A 14,808-nucleotide genomic window follows, 5' to 3' on the forward strand; every position below is an offset into this window, starting at 1 on the left:
ATCAAAGTTATTTCAATTTTAATTACTGCATGCAACAGAGTTTTGGATTCAATGGCCTAACTGGTGCCTTAGAGAACCTATGATTCTGTAATTTTGTGAAAAAGCTCAAGTTCAGAAAACAAAACCTGTAATAATATCTCTATTTCTGAAAGTTTTAAAATGAATAAAACTAATAATAGCATTAATAGTACTTAGAACTTTTATAGCATATTCCCTCAGTTTCCACAAGACTCTGCACATACATTAAATAATGGATGGTTAAAATAACCTATTATAATCCTCACTAATAAAATTATTCCCTTGTGAGAAGAAAAAGAAAGAAAAATATATTGTATTTTCTTCATGAGATTTGTATTAATGAAATTCAAGCTCCTCGTATCAATGTCCATTTCTATCCAAAGAATCATATCTACATAGCTCCAGAACTTTCTACCCATATATCCTGAAATACATTGGTATGACAGAATTCTGTTAATATGACAAAAATCTAAGAACTAACAACACTTTTACTAATGTGTTTCTAAACATATCTAATGAATTCCTGCTTAAATTTGAACCAAGATCAACCAATTGAAGACCTTAATTTCGGTACTATACAAAATGGGCAAAATGTCTGTAATTTGTTATTTCTTTTGCAAAAGAATTTAACTAAATAGAGTATTGGTTGATTATTAAAATACTATGCTGAAATTTTAGAATGATGGAGACAGAAAGGGAACACAAAGAAGCTGCTGCAAATTATAACTCTCTAATAAATGGAGATCTATTTTACCTGAGATCATCCTGTGAGTATCTCCTTTGCAAATCCTCTTTATTTCTTGTTTCTGTTCCTTCCTCAGTTATCTCCTCCTGGGCCCCTTCATCCTCTTTATCTTCTTTATCTTCCTCATCACAGTTCTTTGTCACCTCCTCCCCTTCCCCCTTTTCATCATCTTGTTCATCCAACTTTTTCTCCAGTTCCTGATTCTCCTCTTCTTTCTCAAGGAATATTTCCCCATCCCCTTCCTCCCCTCCCTCTTTTCTTTCCTCATGTGATCTTCTGAGGTTAACAAAAATTGAGGAAGCATGCAAGCAAATGAAAAAAGAAGACAGAAGCTAGTTAGGAAAACTAGACAGAATCCAAACATTTACTGAGTTGAGGGGGGCAGGGGGAGGACAGCCAAAAAAAAAGAAAGAAAAAAAAGCTAAATAGCAACGATGAGTGAAAAAATATGCAGCCTGATTCTATAAACTAATTAAGATGGAGTCTATTATTTTTAAGAGCAGAAATGGGAAAATGGCATTTTGGCAAATGGTATATTAAAAATGATATTTTTAATAGCATAAATGGCAAAAATAATTTGCACAGATATTCTTTAAATTGCAGGATAAAAATACTTATGAATCTGTGTGTACACAAACACACATCCAAATGTGTAGTTCTGTTCTATAGCTTTGTGCAATCTATAACTGTGCACCAACATCAATTAAATGATATTCTCTTGTCTGCAAAAGGAGAGTTAAGGTACATACCACAGCGCGCATAATGCCTCATGAACTCATGAACCCTGACCCTGCAATATTCTGGTTCACATGGAGACAATCTGGCTCTTCTACAGACACAATTAAAGCAGTATTGAGGGGGGAGGGAGTTTTTAGAAGTGGTCTATTTTAGGAACACCTTCACGAAGCGTACACTTCTATGACATAAATTTATTAAATGCAGTCATTAAGATGTATACATGACTTGGTATTATAATCCAAAAAAATTATTTTAAACTGCCCTATAGTGTTAATTTCTAGTAAACAGTTCATTTTGAAAGTAAGTAACTTACCTACTTTCAAAGTATCTGAATGTAAATAAATACTCTAACACAGAAGGCTAACCTGACATTTCAGAAAGTGTAACTGGAAGAGATGTTACTAGGATCCAGTTCAATACATGGAAGACAAATTTAAAGCAGACTTGTAGTTTCTTACCTAATTTTCTTGTTTCCTCTTGGCCGTTCTGACTGCACAGACATATAACTAGTGCTGCTAAAACGGGATGCACTACTGGTTCTCGAGACTGCTGATACATCACTGACATCACTGTCTGAAGACTTGTTGGAGACGTTATCAGAGCCTCGTTGAGGATCCCGCCCGGGACGATACTGTAATACAAACAAACTATGATGTTCATGATAGCCTTAAAGGAAACTTGTTTTTTAATAATTCACTATCCAAACTTTGTATTGGTCTAAAGAGGGTGCTTATTTTTTAAGCATCTCAATATTCCCCAATAACTAAGATTTAATATACTTTAAACATTTCAAATCTTTTTCTTTAATGAGATCAAAGCAGTTTGTGTGGTATAAAAATGCAATTAGCAGTAAACTGATAATATTACATATATATAAAAACAAAAGCTATTTTAAAAGGAATGTATGAAGCCTGCAAAATATGTACCAATATATGTGCCAATATAAAATACTTGTTGCAAAGATTTTCATACATTTCACAAAAACAAAGACAATATTTTAGGTTATCATTGTCATCATCTAACAGTGAGACATAACAGACGGGGAGCACACATATTTAGGTGTAACTAGGACATTACAAACCATCCCCAAAATGTTGCTGGTGTTTTGCTCTTCTTTTTAGCTATGACTTTGCACAAAATATTGCAAAATATTTTGCACAAAATATTGATTAAATAGTTGTCAGTTGTTCCAATGTTAACATAACATTCTTTGGGAGCTGGATGGTTTATCTCTTGGCTTGTATGCTACTAACCAGTTTAATTTATTCTATAAACCACAGTTAAACAAATGTGGTTTAACAGGACATGTAAATCCAATCAACAAAGGTTTACATTAATTTTACAGGAAATTATTGCAGTAAATGGATATTTGCATCCAAGCTATAAATCTTAAATGTATATTTTATTATTCTATGGAAGTGCATACAAGCATTGGGGAATCCTTTTTGTACAACATGGCAGTACCAGGTGGCTAGGAAATTCACAAAGAGGGAACTAAGATGAACAGCATATAAATCGTCCTTCTGATAAACTAGTTTGAAACATTTGGGCTTTTTGCCAGGAAATGTATTGAGAGGGACTATTGAAATCAAAAAAACAATGGGAAACAGAGAGAATGCTTTCTTACCAATGGAAGGATAACCAATGACAGTAGTAACCTGGTAAGTCCTTTCCATAATTCTTCATTTGTGGAATGGATTGTCACAACATGTTTGGATGACTTTACAAGGGGAAATGATTAGACAGCAAAGATTCATGGCTGGCATATCGGCCATATTATCTAATTGGAACTTCCATGTTTACAGGCATTTTATTTGTATGTCAGATGTTAGAAATAAACAAGGAAGTCTAATGACATTGATTTTAATTCTTCTTGATTCTAATTGTATTGTTTTTCTTGTAATTTTGAATTTTAATTGTTGTGAGCCACCTTGAGTCTTGTATAAAGAGAAAGGTGGGATATAAACTTAATAAATAGATCTATGAATCCATAGAAGTGGAGAAAAAGCATGGCATTTAGAAAAGAATATAATGTTAAATATCTTGATAATCTCTAAATTAGTAATGCTAATAAAGCATTTTAAAGAACTACAAAAATAAGATAGCATATTAAGTTGTATGTACAGCATTATGCTGAATTTATTGTATTTAAATTTATTTTAATCTTGTATACTTTCTGCCCACACTCTGCATGGCAGGGAGAACTTAAATATTTAAATCTTGATACAATATATAACGTTAAAGTATAAAACTAAATAGTTACTATAGTACATATATATATATAAATATATCCTACCAATTAACAAATTGTTATAAGACCTTGGGGAAGTAAGAATTGACTTTAGAAATGAAATAAAAATTTCAGTGGAAAACAAATCATTACTGGGATAAATTTTTATTCCATCAATATATATTCTAGACCAGCCTTACTCATCCTAGAAGCTGACTAGGTTGAGGGAAGATGAGGTACACGAATTTAAGAAGGTTGTTCTAGATTACTTTCTACTCAAAAACATTTATAGTTCAAGACAAAATAAAATTATATGCAATATTGCATGTATTAAAAACTTTCTCCATATTAGTGATTGGCTCTAAAATTGCATAATAAAACTTTCACTTGTTTGCACTCAACAGGATTTTGACCAAGCAAGACAAGACACTTTTCCAAAACTTTAAGAAATCTGAGATGGTTTTCTATATAGTATGAAATATGTGCTTTTGCAATGATACAAAGAAAAGGTGCTTATCTGGCTCCTTTAAACATGCTCATAATAATTTAATTTCCAAATTCTTTATGTTTTTTTTCCTGAAGTGTGCTGAAATACATTGCTTTCAATAGTCTGAATTCAAACCATTTATGTTCAACTCAATAAACACTGTCAGTGTTGACATTCATTTTATCATGTACTATAAATCTTATATGCCAAATGATAAGATATATATCTTTCTAATAAGTTTTCATTCAGTTTGCATTTATTGGATTGGTTCCAAACTTATATCATAAAAGAGAGCACCATAAAAATAAGAGCTGACTGTAGCAATAATTGTAGTAGACCCACAGGAATCAATATTATCATTAGTCCACTGATTTCAGACAGGTTACTGGAAGTCTGATTTAGTCTGGTTCCATTATCTTTAAGAAACATTACTTTAACCTACATACTCAGTAGTCATTAATACTTGTTGCTTGTATCTTTCCACATTTCTTCTGAATGTGTATATTATTATATCATGTATACATTCTGAGATCAATATATATTATTTAATGCTCTGAAGACAAAAATTACCAGTGAAATCTATCCCAGCTAAAAAGTTTTTTTTAAAGCAGCCTAGTGTACTGTTAATAACAAATGTACTTGAAGCATTTCCTGCTTTTTGCAAAAAACAATTCATGCTCAAACAAATAAAACATGCTTTATCTGTGCTCAATATATATTATTTCATGTTTTGTTAAACCTGAATTAAAGCTTTTTAAATCAGATCTGGGAGCCCCATCACTACTACAGACATTTGGTGAAGTCATGGGAGCCACTGCCATGGAAGTATCTGAAACTGATAGGAAGCATTACAAACTGGACATAGTTAAGTATTGGTGGTGTTTGAAGGCAATAGAAATAGGAAAATAAGCATCAGCAAAGTATATTGAAGTGAATTAACACTTGTCGAAAGGGGTGAGGGACAGAATTATAGCAACAGAAACCTTACCTCAGTATAAATAAATAGGTATGGACATCCCTAATTTTCAGTTTTATTTCATGCTGTCACAGCCATTTGGACACACCACCTTCATAAGCACATGAAGAAGCAGATGAACCTGTCAGCTCAGAAGCTTAGGAACCAAACCCAATACCAGAAGAGAAAAAAAAAACATACACAGGTCCTGCCACCCAACTCTCTTACAGAGAATTCAGACCTAGAACTACAGTCTAGCCGTCCTAATCCTTGAAATCATCACTGTTACATGCAGAGAGTGAGAAGACTGCAAGCAAAGGAACACCCTGATGGAAGGTGAGACTTTACAAAATTTGAACTCAGTAAATTTGAACTCAGTCAGTCAGGGCTGTTCAGCTTCAGCTGCATTGGATGGGGGATGAAAAGGATATTTAACAACCTTGGGGGGGGAGGGGCAGGGTATTCAGCATTGGGTTTTTTTTGTGTTGTGCCTTTCTTTGACCTACCATCTGGCTCCTTTAACTTGATCTCCAATATTAACTACTCAGTGAAACTTTGGGTTGATTTGGAATATAGCTATTGCCTGCCCCTAGAAACCCAGGTGGAAGAATGGAATGTTGTTTATGATTTGACAAGTAATTACCCTCGTAAATGCCTTTGTGATAATATGAGTAGCCTGTTTACATTCAACTGGAGCTGAGTTAGGCTGCAAAAAGTGCTGCACTATGTCTGGAGTAAGTCAGAAATGGCCTGAGGAAGCAAGACTCACTTTGCAGTCATCTGTAGAGCAGAACTTTACCTCCTGAAGTAATGCTGGTCTTGATAGACTAGGAGGCAGTTATCTCAGGGGGCAGGAGAAATGAGGTGCATATTGGTAACAGTGAAAAATAACTGGAATCCATACACCTATTGTTATGAAGAAAACAAGAGAGGCAAGTTCTGGAGTAGATATGTCCATGTTTAGGGAGTTAAAATTGCTATTTGAGGTCTGGGACTGTGTTCTTAGAACAAGACACAAGAAGCGTTCTGCAATTAAACTCAGACTGGAAGGCATAAATCATACCTTCCCCCACTGCAGACAGTTCCATATATAAGGTTGGAAAGACTGCACAATGCCCATACATAACCCAATAGAGTTATGTGACTCAGTATGTTGTCAGTTCTCTCTAAACAAGTTGTTCTTTTGAAAGGGCAAAATCCTTGACATGAAACCAGTGAAACATAACGTGTGGGAATCCAGGGCAGTAGAGCAAGTCATGAACTTCACAGCACAAACACTGAAATGCCTAATTGTCTTAATGTGATGCTTAAATATCTGGATTGCCTTGATGAGGAAAATCTTAAGTACATCACTCTTATCATCAAGTAGATATGGGACAGAGGAAGCTTTGTCCTAGATAAAATGCTAGTGTTTAACGAGACAAATCTGGTAGTTGGCAATCCACTTGGGCTGTATGCTAGTCATGATGTTGAGAGTGAGGCTGGGAGGCTTCAACATTAATAGAATTTGCAGGACAGTGCTGCAACCAAAAAGTGCAACCATTTTCCTGTATCTAGCATTTAAGAGCGTCTTGAATATTGAGGGCATTGGGGATGGATTCAAGCAGTAAACCTGCATTGCAGCACAATCCTGAACTAACTAAAAACGATGTCCTGGATCAGCTACTCTGGCTTTTTGACTTCCAAGACAAACTGATGGCTTGTTCAGTGTAAGTTTAGTATCTTATGAAAACAAAATTGAGCATTAATCCCCAACATCCACATCTGGAAAAGATATAGAGGGGATTATCATGATTAAACAAGGCTAATGGTGACCAATCAGTTGGATGTCAGAGAAGCACTATAGCCATTATAAAGAGGCAATTGAAATGTAGAAGAAACTTTGAAATTTAACTAGAGTTGTGCAACAGTCTTGCAATAGGGGTCATGGTCACTGGGTGTAAAGCTACATCACACAGATTGCATTGAGTAGCAGAGTTCCTAGCAGCACCAAATTTCTGTGCTCATGTACCTAAGTAGGAAATCAATGCATTTTGGATTCATGAGACATCTCCAAAGACAGTGGACAAGAAGAGTACCATGTGTAAGCAGGAAGGCCCAATCCTGTTTCAGTATAGCAAACCAAACCACAGTATGGGCTACTAGAAGAACTTTGCAAAACACATTACTACTTTAATTATTCAAACAGAGGTGATTTGTTCATATTCCTGGATGCTGAGAAGCTATTCATTCAAATGTTTTACACAATCTTAGCTACTAGTAATGTTGGTGTGTTGCATCTGAATTTTGATGAAATGGATCAAAATCAGTGAAAAGTCTGACTTTAGCCCAAGAAATAGGACAACTAAGATTTGAACTAGCGGCTGCTAGAGGAATGCTCCTGGATCTCATCTTCTGAAATTGAACTGGTATATTGACACCAAGACTGGAATGTGGGAGAGTGGAGAGGAATAGTTTTAGTACTGATGGTATCAAATCTCATGTGGGCAAAACTGATGCTGGTACTGAAGAAGTATTTTGTTCTTTTGGGGGGAGCCCTGTTCCATTGGCTGGTTGCACTTCTTAGTTCACCCCATGGCCAAATAAAGACCTAGCTTGGGACCCAAAACCTGAAGGTATAGTATCATGTGCTATGATGCTAGTGGTCTTAAGGCTGAAGCTGCCACAAGGGTAAATCCATCCTGCAGTAAGAAGCAAAATGGTTCTGAGAAAACTCCATGGCTCTGAAGTGTGAATGGCAGAGAAAGAACGCTGGTTTATCCTGAGCTAGTCTAGTAATTCTTTCTATGGTACTTAAGGCTTGCTACCACAAAGATGCTGAGGCTCGAAGATTTTTCTGCTTGGCCTGTTTAGTAAAGGCCTGAGAATGGGACATATTACAACTATATGTTCCTTAGCTAAAAAGATCAGGTAGAATGAATGTCACACAGCAGGAATTTTAGCACTACAGTGCTGGCACTTGCAAAATTGTGCCTACAAGGCCACACAACCCAAAACAAGAGGTACCATTGTAGCAACTGGAAAAGAACTGGGGACTGAACAGAAGCCCACATCTTTAAATAGTTATATACTATGAAGTGTGTGGGTTTTCCCCCAGAATCATAGGCTTTGGAATACTCCAAATGAGTTACTACACAGGCACATAAACAGTATGTGTGAATCACAGAGACCACAATAAGAAATTAGTATTTTTATTGTGAAAAGTAGAATGTATGCTATCTTGGATATCCTAAGTTGGAAAAACAACTCAATACTTGGCTTGAACCCTGGAATGTATAAGAACAGATTTTTGTCCATAAGGTAAAAGGCAGGGGAAGGATACAGATGTCATATTTGATTCACCTTCTTCCTGAAGATACATGTTGCTTTATGGAACAAATTTGTTCCCTTGCAGAATTAGGTTTCTCAATGGATTCTAAATGAAAACACACAAGGAAAGTGACAGGGAATAGTCTACTAGTAACGTTTTGCTATTTTGGTCAGAAAATGTACATAATTGTAAGCAATTAATGAGTCAGTTTCTTTTTTTATTACAGTTGTTTTCCTTGGAGTAACTTGAAAATACAAACTTTTTTTCTGAATCATTTATGTCGTGAAACCTTTTGTCTTGAGAACATTATATTTTCATACACTACTGAGAACCAGAACCTTCATTCTAACATTTATTAATATTGTACAGTCTGTTCAATGACAGCTAGCAAATATATGTATTTCCTGATACTGGAATAATTTTCTATTTGCTTTCTCAATCATTTTTACATTTTGGATGCCCTGAGAAACATTATTTGCCTCTTTTTTTTTTTTTTTTTTTGGTTATTCATTGTGATTGAGGGGCTTTATTGTGTTTGGTCCTCTGTTTTTATGGTACCTATGTATTGAAAAATCTTTCCAGTTCATTTCCTCCAAGAATGTTTGGAACTAATTTTATACCAACAATACCTTTGATCATCATTTGCAATCATTCTCTCTTTCACCTCAGAAGGTAGGCCAGAGATCATTCTTTTGTTCAGCTTCTTATTACAAATCTGGTGTTTTTTAGTTTTAGGAGCAGACTACATTAACCACTTGTACAAGGCAACTTGTACAGTATATGCCCTTGCACCTACACTTTTAGTCACAGAAATGAAGGGAAACGCTTTATGGGAGAAAAGGGGGCTTTAGTGTAGTCCATAACACCAATAAATTGATAATTTAATAAATACATATACACACCTGCACACATATGTATATATGCACACAAATGGATACATATCAACGTTTAATATCACCACAGCATATAGATTTATGCCCATGACTGGCCTTTCTATGGCTGTAAATATACTCAGAGAGAATATATTTACCATCTACAAGATTCTTATTTTCTCTCTCTCTATTGCCACACATTTAACTATATGGTTGTTTTTTAATTGTGGTAATGGACGCAGATGGAATGCCTTTTATGTTAAAATTATGTTCTGCTGCCCAAATTCTTGGGATTGGGCAGAATACTTTTGTTGTTGTTGTTGTTGTTGTTACAATAAGCAACTATTCCATGAAAACAAGAAACACTTCTAATGAGTAAAATCACATTGTATTGCAATTTTCTGCTAAACTCAGAGCTTTATTTGATTTTAATGAGATGTAAGAATCTATAGAAAGGGAAGTTGTCTAAATTAGTTGTTCAACAGATGATTTATGATGTCATATATATACCTGTTTTTTGCTTAGGTAGGGTTCCACTTATAAAATTTGATAGCTAGGCTAAAATTTCATGGGAATTTACCCCTATTTTCCATGCACACACAAAGGGGGCTCACATCTGTACACCAGGCTCCATCTCTAGCCACTGCGGTACGCTATATGACAGAAGAAAAAGTAGACATGTAAGTGCAACAGCATGTGCAGCTGAGCATGAAGATGTTGCGACAGATGATTGTTGGAAAAATGAAACTTGTTTCCCTTCTTCATAGATAAGAGTAGCAAGCTTATTGAACACAGGAAGAGGCATCGTATGAAGCAAGACAGCTGAGCATAGCCCACCCATAGGAAAGCTAAATAACCATGTGATAGATGCACTATGACAGTTGCTGGTGGAGAAAAGTGGTGGAGAAAAGACTGACCCCTCAGAGCAGATTGTGAAGATCTATGCATCTTCTTAATGATCTACTTCAATAAGGTTACTAATGGACCCAAGGAATTAGATGTGAATAAAGTAACTAAAGGTAAGCACAGACAAGACAGAGATACTTTTGGATAGAAAGCCTACTAATCTATATAAAAATATCAGCCTGTTCCAGCTAAATTTCCCTTTAAAAAGGGAATTACTTGGGACATTGTTATTAGATGATCAGCTGTTAATTAAAGCTAAATTGCTTTTGCATTACTTTGATGTACATCATTGCTTTCCATCTTGGTAAATCCAACCAGATTGTAATTCTGTATATATTAGCAACATCTTAATGGAATTACTACAATTTATTTTATTTCAGGCTGAATTAGAAACAATTCAAAATTTTCAACTCAGGTATCCCATGCCATTTTCATTTCATCTACTGCACTGGTTGCCAGTTCATCAGCAAGTACAATTCAAATTGCAGGCTATTACTTTCAAAGATATATACAGGACAAGATACTTAGAGGGCTGCTACTATATGAATCAACTACTTAAAACCCTTGAATATACCACAGCACCATCTGAGGCATGCTTAATGACAGTGCCTGACAGGACACCATGTAAGGTCAGCTTGCTCTTCGCCTACATTCCACCAGAAACTGAAAATTCTCTTCAAAACCAACACTGGATTATGTTGCTACTTAAGATCAATTATGGATTACTAACTACTGTACTTTTATTCCTCCTTCTGTTTCATAATTAATGCAGTGATGCGTTTGAATGATTTGTCATTGCTTTTATATGTTAATACATTATCATTTGCTTTCAGCAGCTATTTTAAGGAAAGGAAAAATGAGATTATTTAACTTTTAAACCACCCACTACCAAAGCTTTGGGTGGTATATAAAAGTCAAGTGTATTAAACAACAAATCCCATAGTAGTATTAAATTATTAATTACTACCCAAGTTTTTTTTAAACATTTACATTTTTTAAAAAACCACACAACTAAATATTGTTAAAGGCCAACTAGAAAAGGTATGTTTTTAAAGCCTTCTTAAAGACCAGTGTGAATGGCCACCACAGAAAAAGCCCAGCCCCACTCTGGAGAGAGACCTCCCCAGTTGATCTGAGTAAGTTATACAAATCTTGCAGGAATAGGCACTCTCTTAGCTAAATGTAAAAAAAACTAATCCAGTCAATAGTCGGCATTCAACAGGTTGAGATGATCTATCATGTACCTGCAAAATATCAAAAGAGAGTCACAAACCTAGGGAGAGAGATTTTATATTATTATGACAGAACAACCTAACACTGAGACCTTTTTAGAATGGGATGTCATCCAACAAAACCTTAACAGTTAGACCTGGATGCTATGTGGACATATGGTTTTGGCTACTAGCCAGATGAGTTATATGTTGTTTGTTAATCTGTGATGTCCATGAGATGAGCTTTTGTCTTTTGAGAGAACACAGAACAGAATACAACAAAGCTTGCCATCTATAACTGTTGCTTAAGACTGGGCCTACCCCCTGCCATGGACCTAAAGATACTCATTTGTCAAATTAGTCAAACATCATGCTTCATAATGAAACATTTGTTGAACTTTGTATATATTACATGTTAAATGCTTGGGGGGAAAATTTGCAGCTAGTTTTAAAGTTTTTCATTCTTGATAGTTTACCATTCACATGAATAAGGCAAAATGTATCTGTAGTATAGATCTTTTGATCTTAAGCATTCAATCTCCATCCTTCTTTTCTATGAATGTACTTGGGAGTGAGGGATTTGAGATTCGTGATGATATGGTGGTTCTGCTTCCATCTGAAAACAAGTGAAATGCCTTCTAGAATCTGAAATGACAAGAATGGCATCTGGAATTCATTCAAAACTGTAAACTGATGAAGCGGCCACAGTCCTCTATGAAAGGGGCTCTATCGTGTGGGCATGATCCTTGAGCCTCCTGATTGGTTTGCCTTGCAGTGAAGGGACTGGATTTAAATCACAGCAAATGCCTCTTTTAAAGAGGCAGTTGTGTGGCCCCTCCTCAAGACACCACCCACTGACCCATTCAACATGACTAATTGGTCTCCTTTCAATAAGAAAAGTGGTTGAGAATGTTGTAGGATGTCAGTTACAGAAGGCCCTGAATGAAGCAGATTATCTAGATTATTTCCAATCAGACTCAGATATGAGACAGAAACTGCATTAGTCCATGTTTTTGATGACTAGATGGGGGGGGGGTGCATCCCTTTTAGTCTTGCTTGTATCTTTCAGCACGCTCAATACCATAGGCCACAGTATCCTTTTGGGCTGTTTGCTAGGAATGGAAGTTAGAGGCACTGTTCTACAGTGTTTGTGCTCCTTCCACAGTGGATGGTTCCAAATGGAAGAGAGGTGTCTCAAAACACATCTGTCTCCCTTTCCTCTTTAGTATTTAGATCAAACTGTGTATGCTGATTATATCTACAGTAGTTGTATATCTCTACCCCAGGCTGAACAGGAGATGAAGTAAAAATCCTGATCTAGTGCTTGCAAGCTATGAGAGACTAGATGAGACAGAACAGGATTAGAATGAATCCCAGCAATAAAGAGGCCTAGGTTGTTCAGAAAGCTTCCAGTTCTAGAATGGGCCATCTTTATCCTTGATTTGCTTTCTGAGAGTTCTTCTGAGCTTGTGGCTACCATAGGCACTTCCCCAGCTTCAGTGGTGCACCAGTTGCTACCTTTTCTAGTTCAGGAGGCTCAATGGCTTATTTGCTGATCCTTGATCCAGCTGTCACTTGGGATCCAAGTGCCCACAATAGTTCAAAGCACCTTTTACCAATTCTGGTCAGTTTGCCTGCATTGTATTTTGGATAAGAGCAATCTGACCATAGTGATTCATAGTTTAGTAACTTCTCAAGTGGACCATTGTAATATAATGTAAGTGGAGCTTCTGCCTAAAAGACAATCCAGAAGGCTCAGGCTCTTGAAGAATGTAGCATTTGCCAGAACTTTGACTCAGCAAGGTGGAATCCCATTATTTATATTCTAAAGAAGCTTACTTGACTCCTTACCCCAATTTAAGCTGCTGTGGCTTTTCTTTAAAGACCTAAAAGATGGATTCCTTCCAAGAACTGAATTCTATTTCTTTTCTCTTCCCCACCTGATTAAATGACTATTGCTCATTGCTCAGTGGACATTATCTGTGAAGTATTTGTGAAAAATACAAATACTCTCTGGGTATTTGTATTTTTTCATATATTTTTGTACTTCTGCACATCTTGGGCTCCATCAACAGTGCTGATACTTCCTTCTTGTTTCCCAGTAAACCTCTTTTTCACTCATTCTTTCACCCTAGTTTTTTATTTTAAAGAGTGATAACTGATTAATGTTTTACTGATATGATCTAGAAAAATATGCAATAGTTTACAGACAAGCAAACATCAGCTTCCAACACTGCATCACGTTTCTGAAACTCAAGAGTTTTTTTTCTATCAATAATATTTAAGTGTACTACTCTTCTGTATGTCTGATTATTTTAAAATAACATAATGTTATTTAGTAAGACCAGTATAAAGAGTACCATAAATGATAGGTAAGAGCAACTCCTGTATTTTAAATATCTTTAAGAATATTATAGAAAATTCAAAAATTCTATTTTTATGGTAAAGTGTAAGGACACTATAGACCTCTGATCAGAGCAAGATCTATCTTAGTCCAGCATTTTCTTTGTCACAATGGCCAATCAAATGCCTCTAGAATATCCACAAGCAGAAGAGGGAGACATACTGCTTTCCTGCTGTTCCACTACAGTTGGTATTGGGAGGCATGCTTCCCTCAACTTGGAAGTAATACTGAATCTTCAAGACTAATATCCTCTGAAAGCCCTGTTCTCCATGAATTTCTCTAATTTCCTTTTAAAGCCATCCAAATTAGTAGCCATCACCACAATTTATGGAAATTAATTTCATAGGTTAAATCTGTGCTAAGCAGAGAAGTAATCTCATTCGAATCTTAAGTATTTTCAATATATAATGTAAAGGAAAAGGTCATTGGAGAATAACCTGAAGTTTGGCAAAACTGAAGATTATAAAGAGTCTAACAAAAGGTAAGGTGGCTAAATATCACTGATAAACAAGTATGAGCTTACAAGAATTCAAAGAAGGAGTTACTGGTGAAATGAAGTCCATTAACAACTGAACAATTTTTACTATGAGATTTTCAAAGGACACTGTCTGTCTGTCTGTCTGTCCGTCCATCCATCATCTTCCTTAGGACCAGGCATAAGCCACTTACGTTACAGCACCAGGAGAGAAGGCCTATGAAGAACACCCCCTCCACTAGAAACATGGAGGGGGGAATGAACAAGGCCTCTACTGTTTGGAGCACTACCCCATCCCCAGAAATATGTATGGCCCTACTTTCTTAATCTTCCATAAACAATTAAAAGCAGTATTGTTTCAGCAAGCCTTCAGCTCCAGCTGATTGTGGAATGGATCTGTTATAGGCATTAACTTGAAGACTTGCTTTGTTGATTTCATAATTTTGTTTTTTGTCAT

At 35.8% G+C, this 14,808-nt stretch overlaps 1 protein-coding gene across 7 annotated transcripts in view; it reads right to left on the reverse strand.

Moving 5' to 3' along the window:
• The window catches only part of RIMS2 (regulating synaptic membrane exocytosis 2), a 350,682-nt gene that overhangs the window by 46,284 nt on the left and 289,590 nt on the right, over positions 1-14,808 (reverse strand). For all 7 annotated transcript variants that reach the window (XM_088149058.1, XM_088149054.1, XM_088149056.1 and 4 more), the window contains one exon: positions 1,960-2,132. In XM_088149058.1, the coding sequence (XP_088005184.1) occupies positions 1,960-2,132 (173 nt within the window). The remainder of the gene's footprint in view (positions 1-1,959; positions 2,133-14,808) is intronic.

This window comes from Python bivittatus, unplaced genomic scaffold (genome assembly GCF_059951505.1).
Source record: "Python bivittatus isolate LINGU-HERP-01145 unplaced genomic scaffold, Pbiv_v1 ctg000590_np1212, whole genome shotgun sequence".
NCBI lineage: Eukaryota > Metazoa > Chordata > Lepidosauria > Squamata > Pythonidae > Python > Python bivittatus.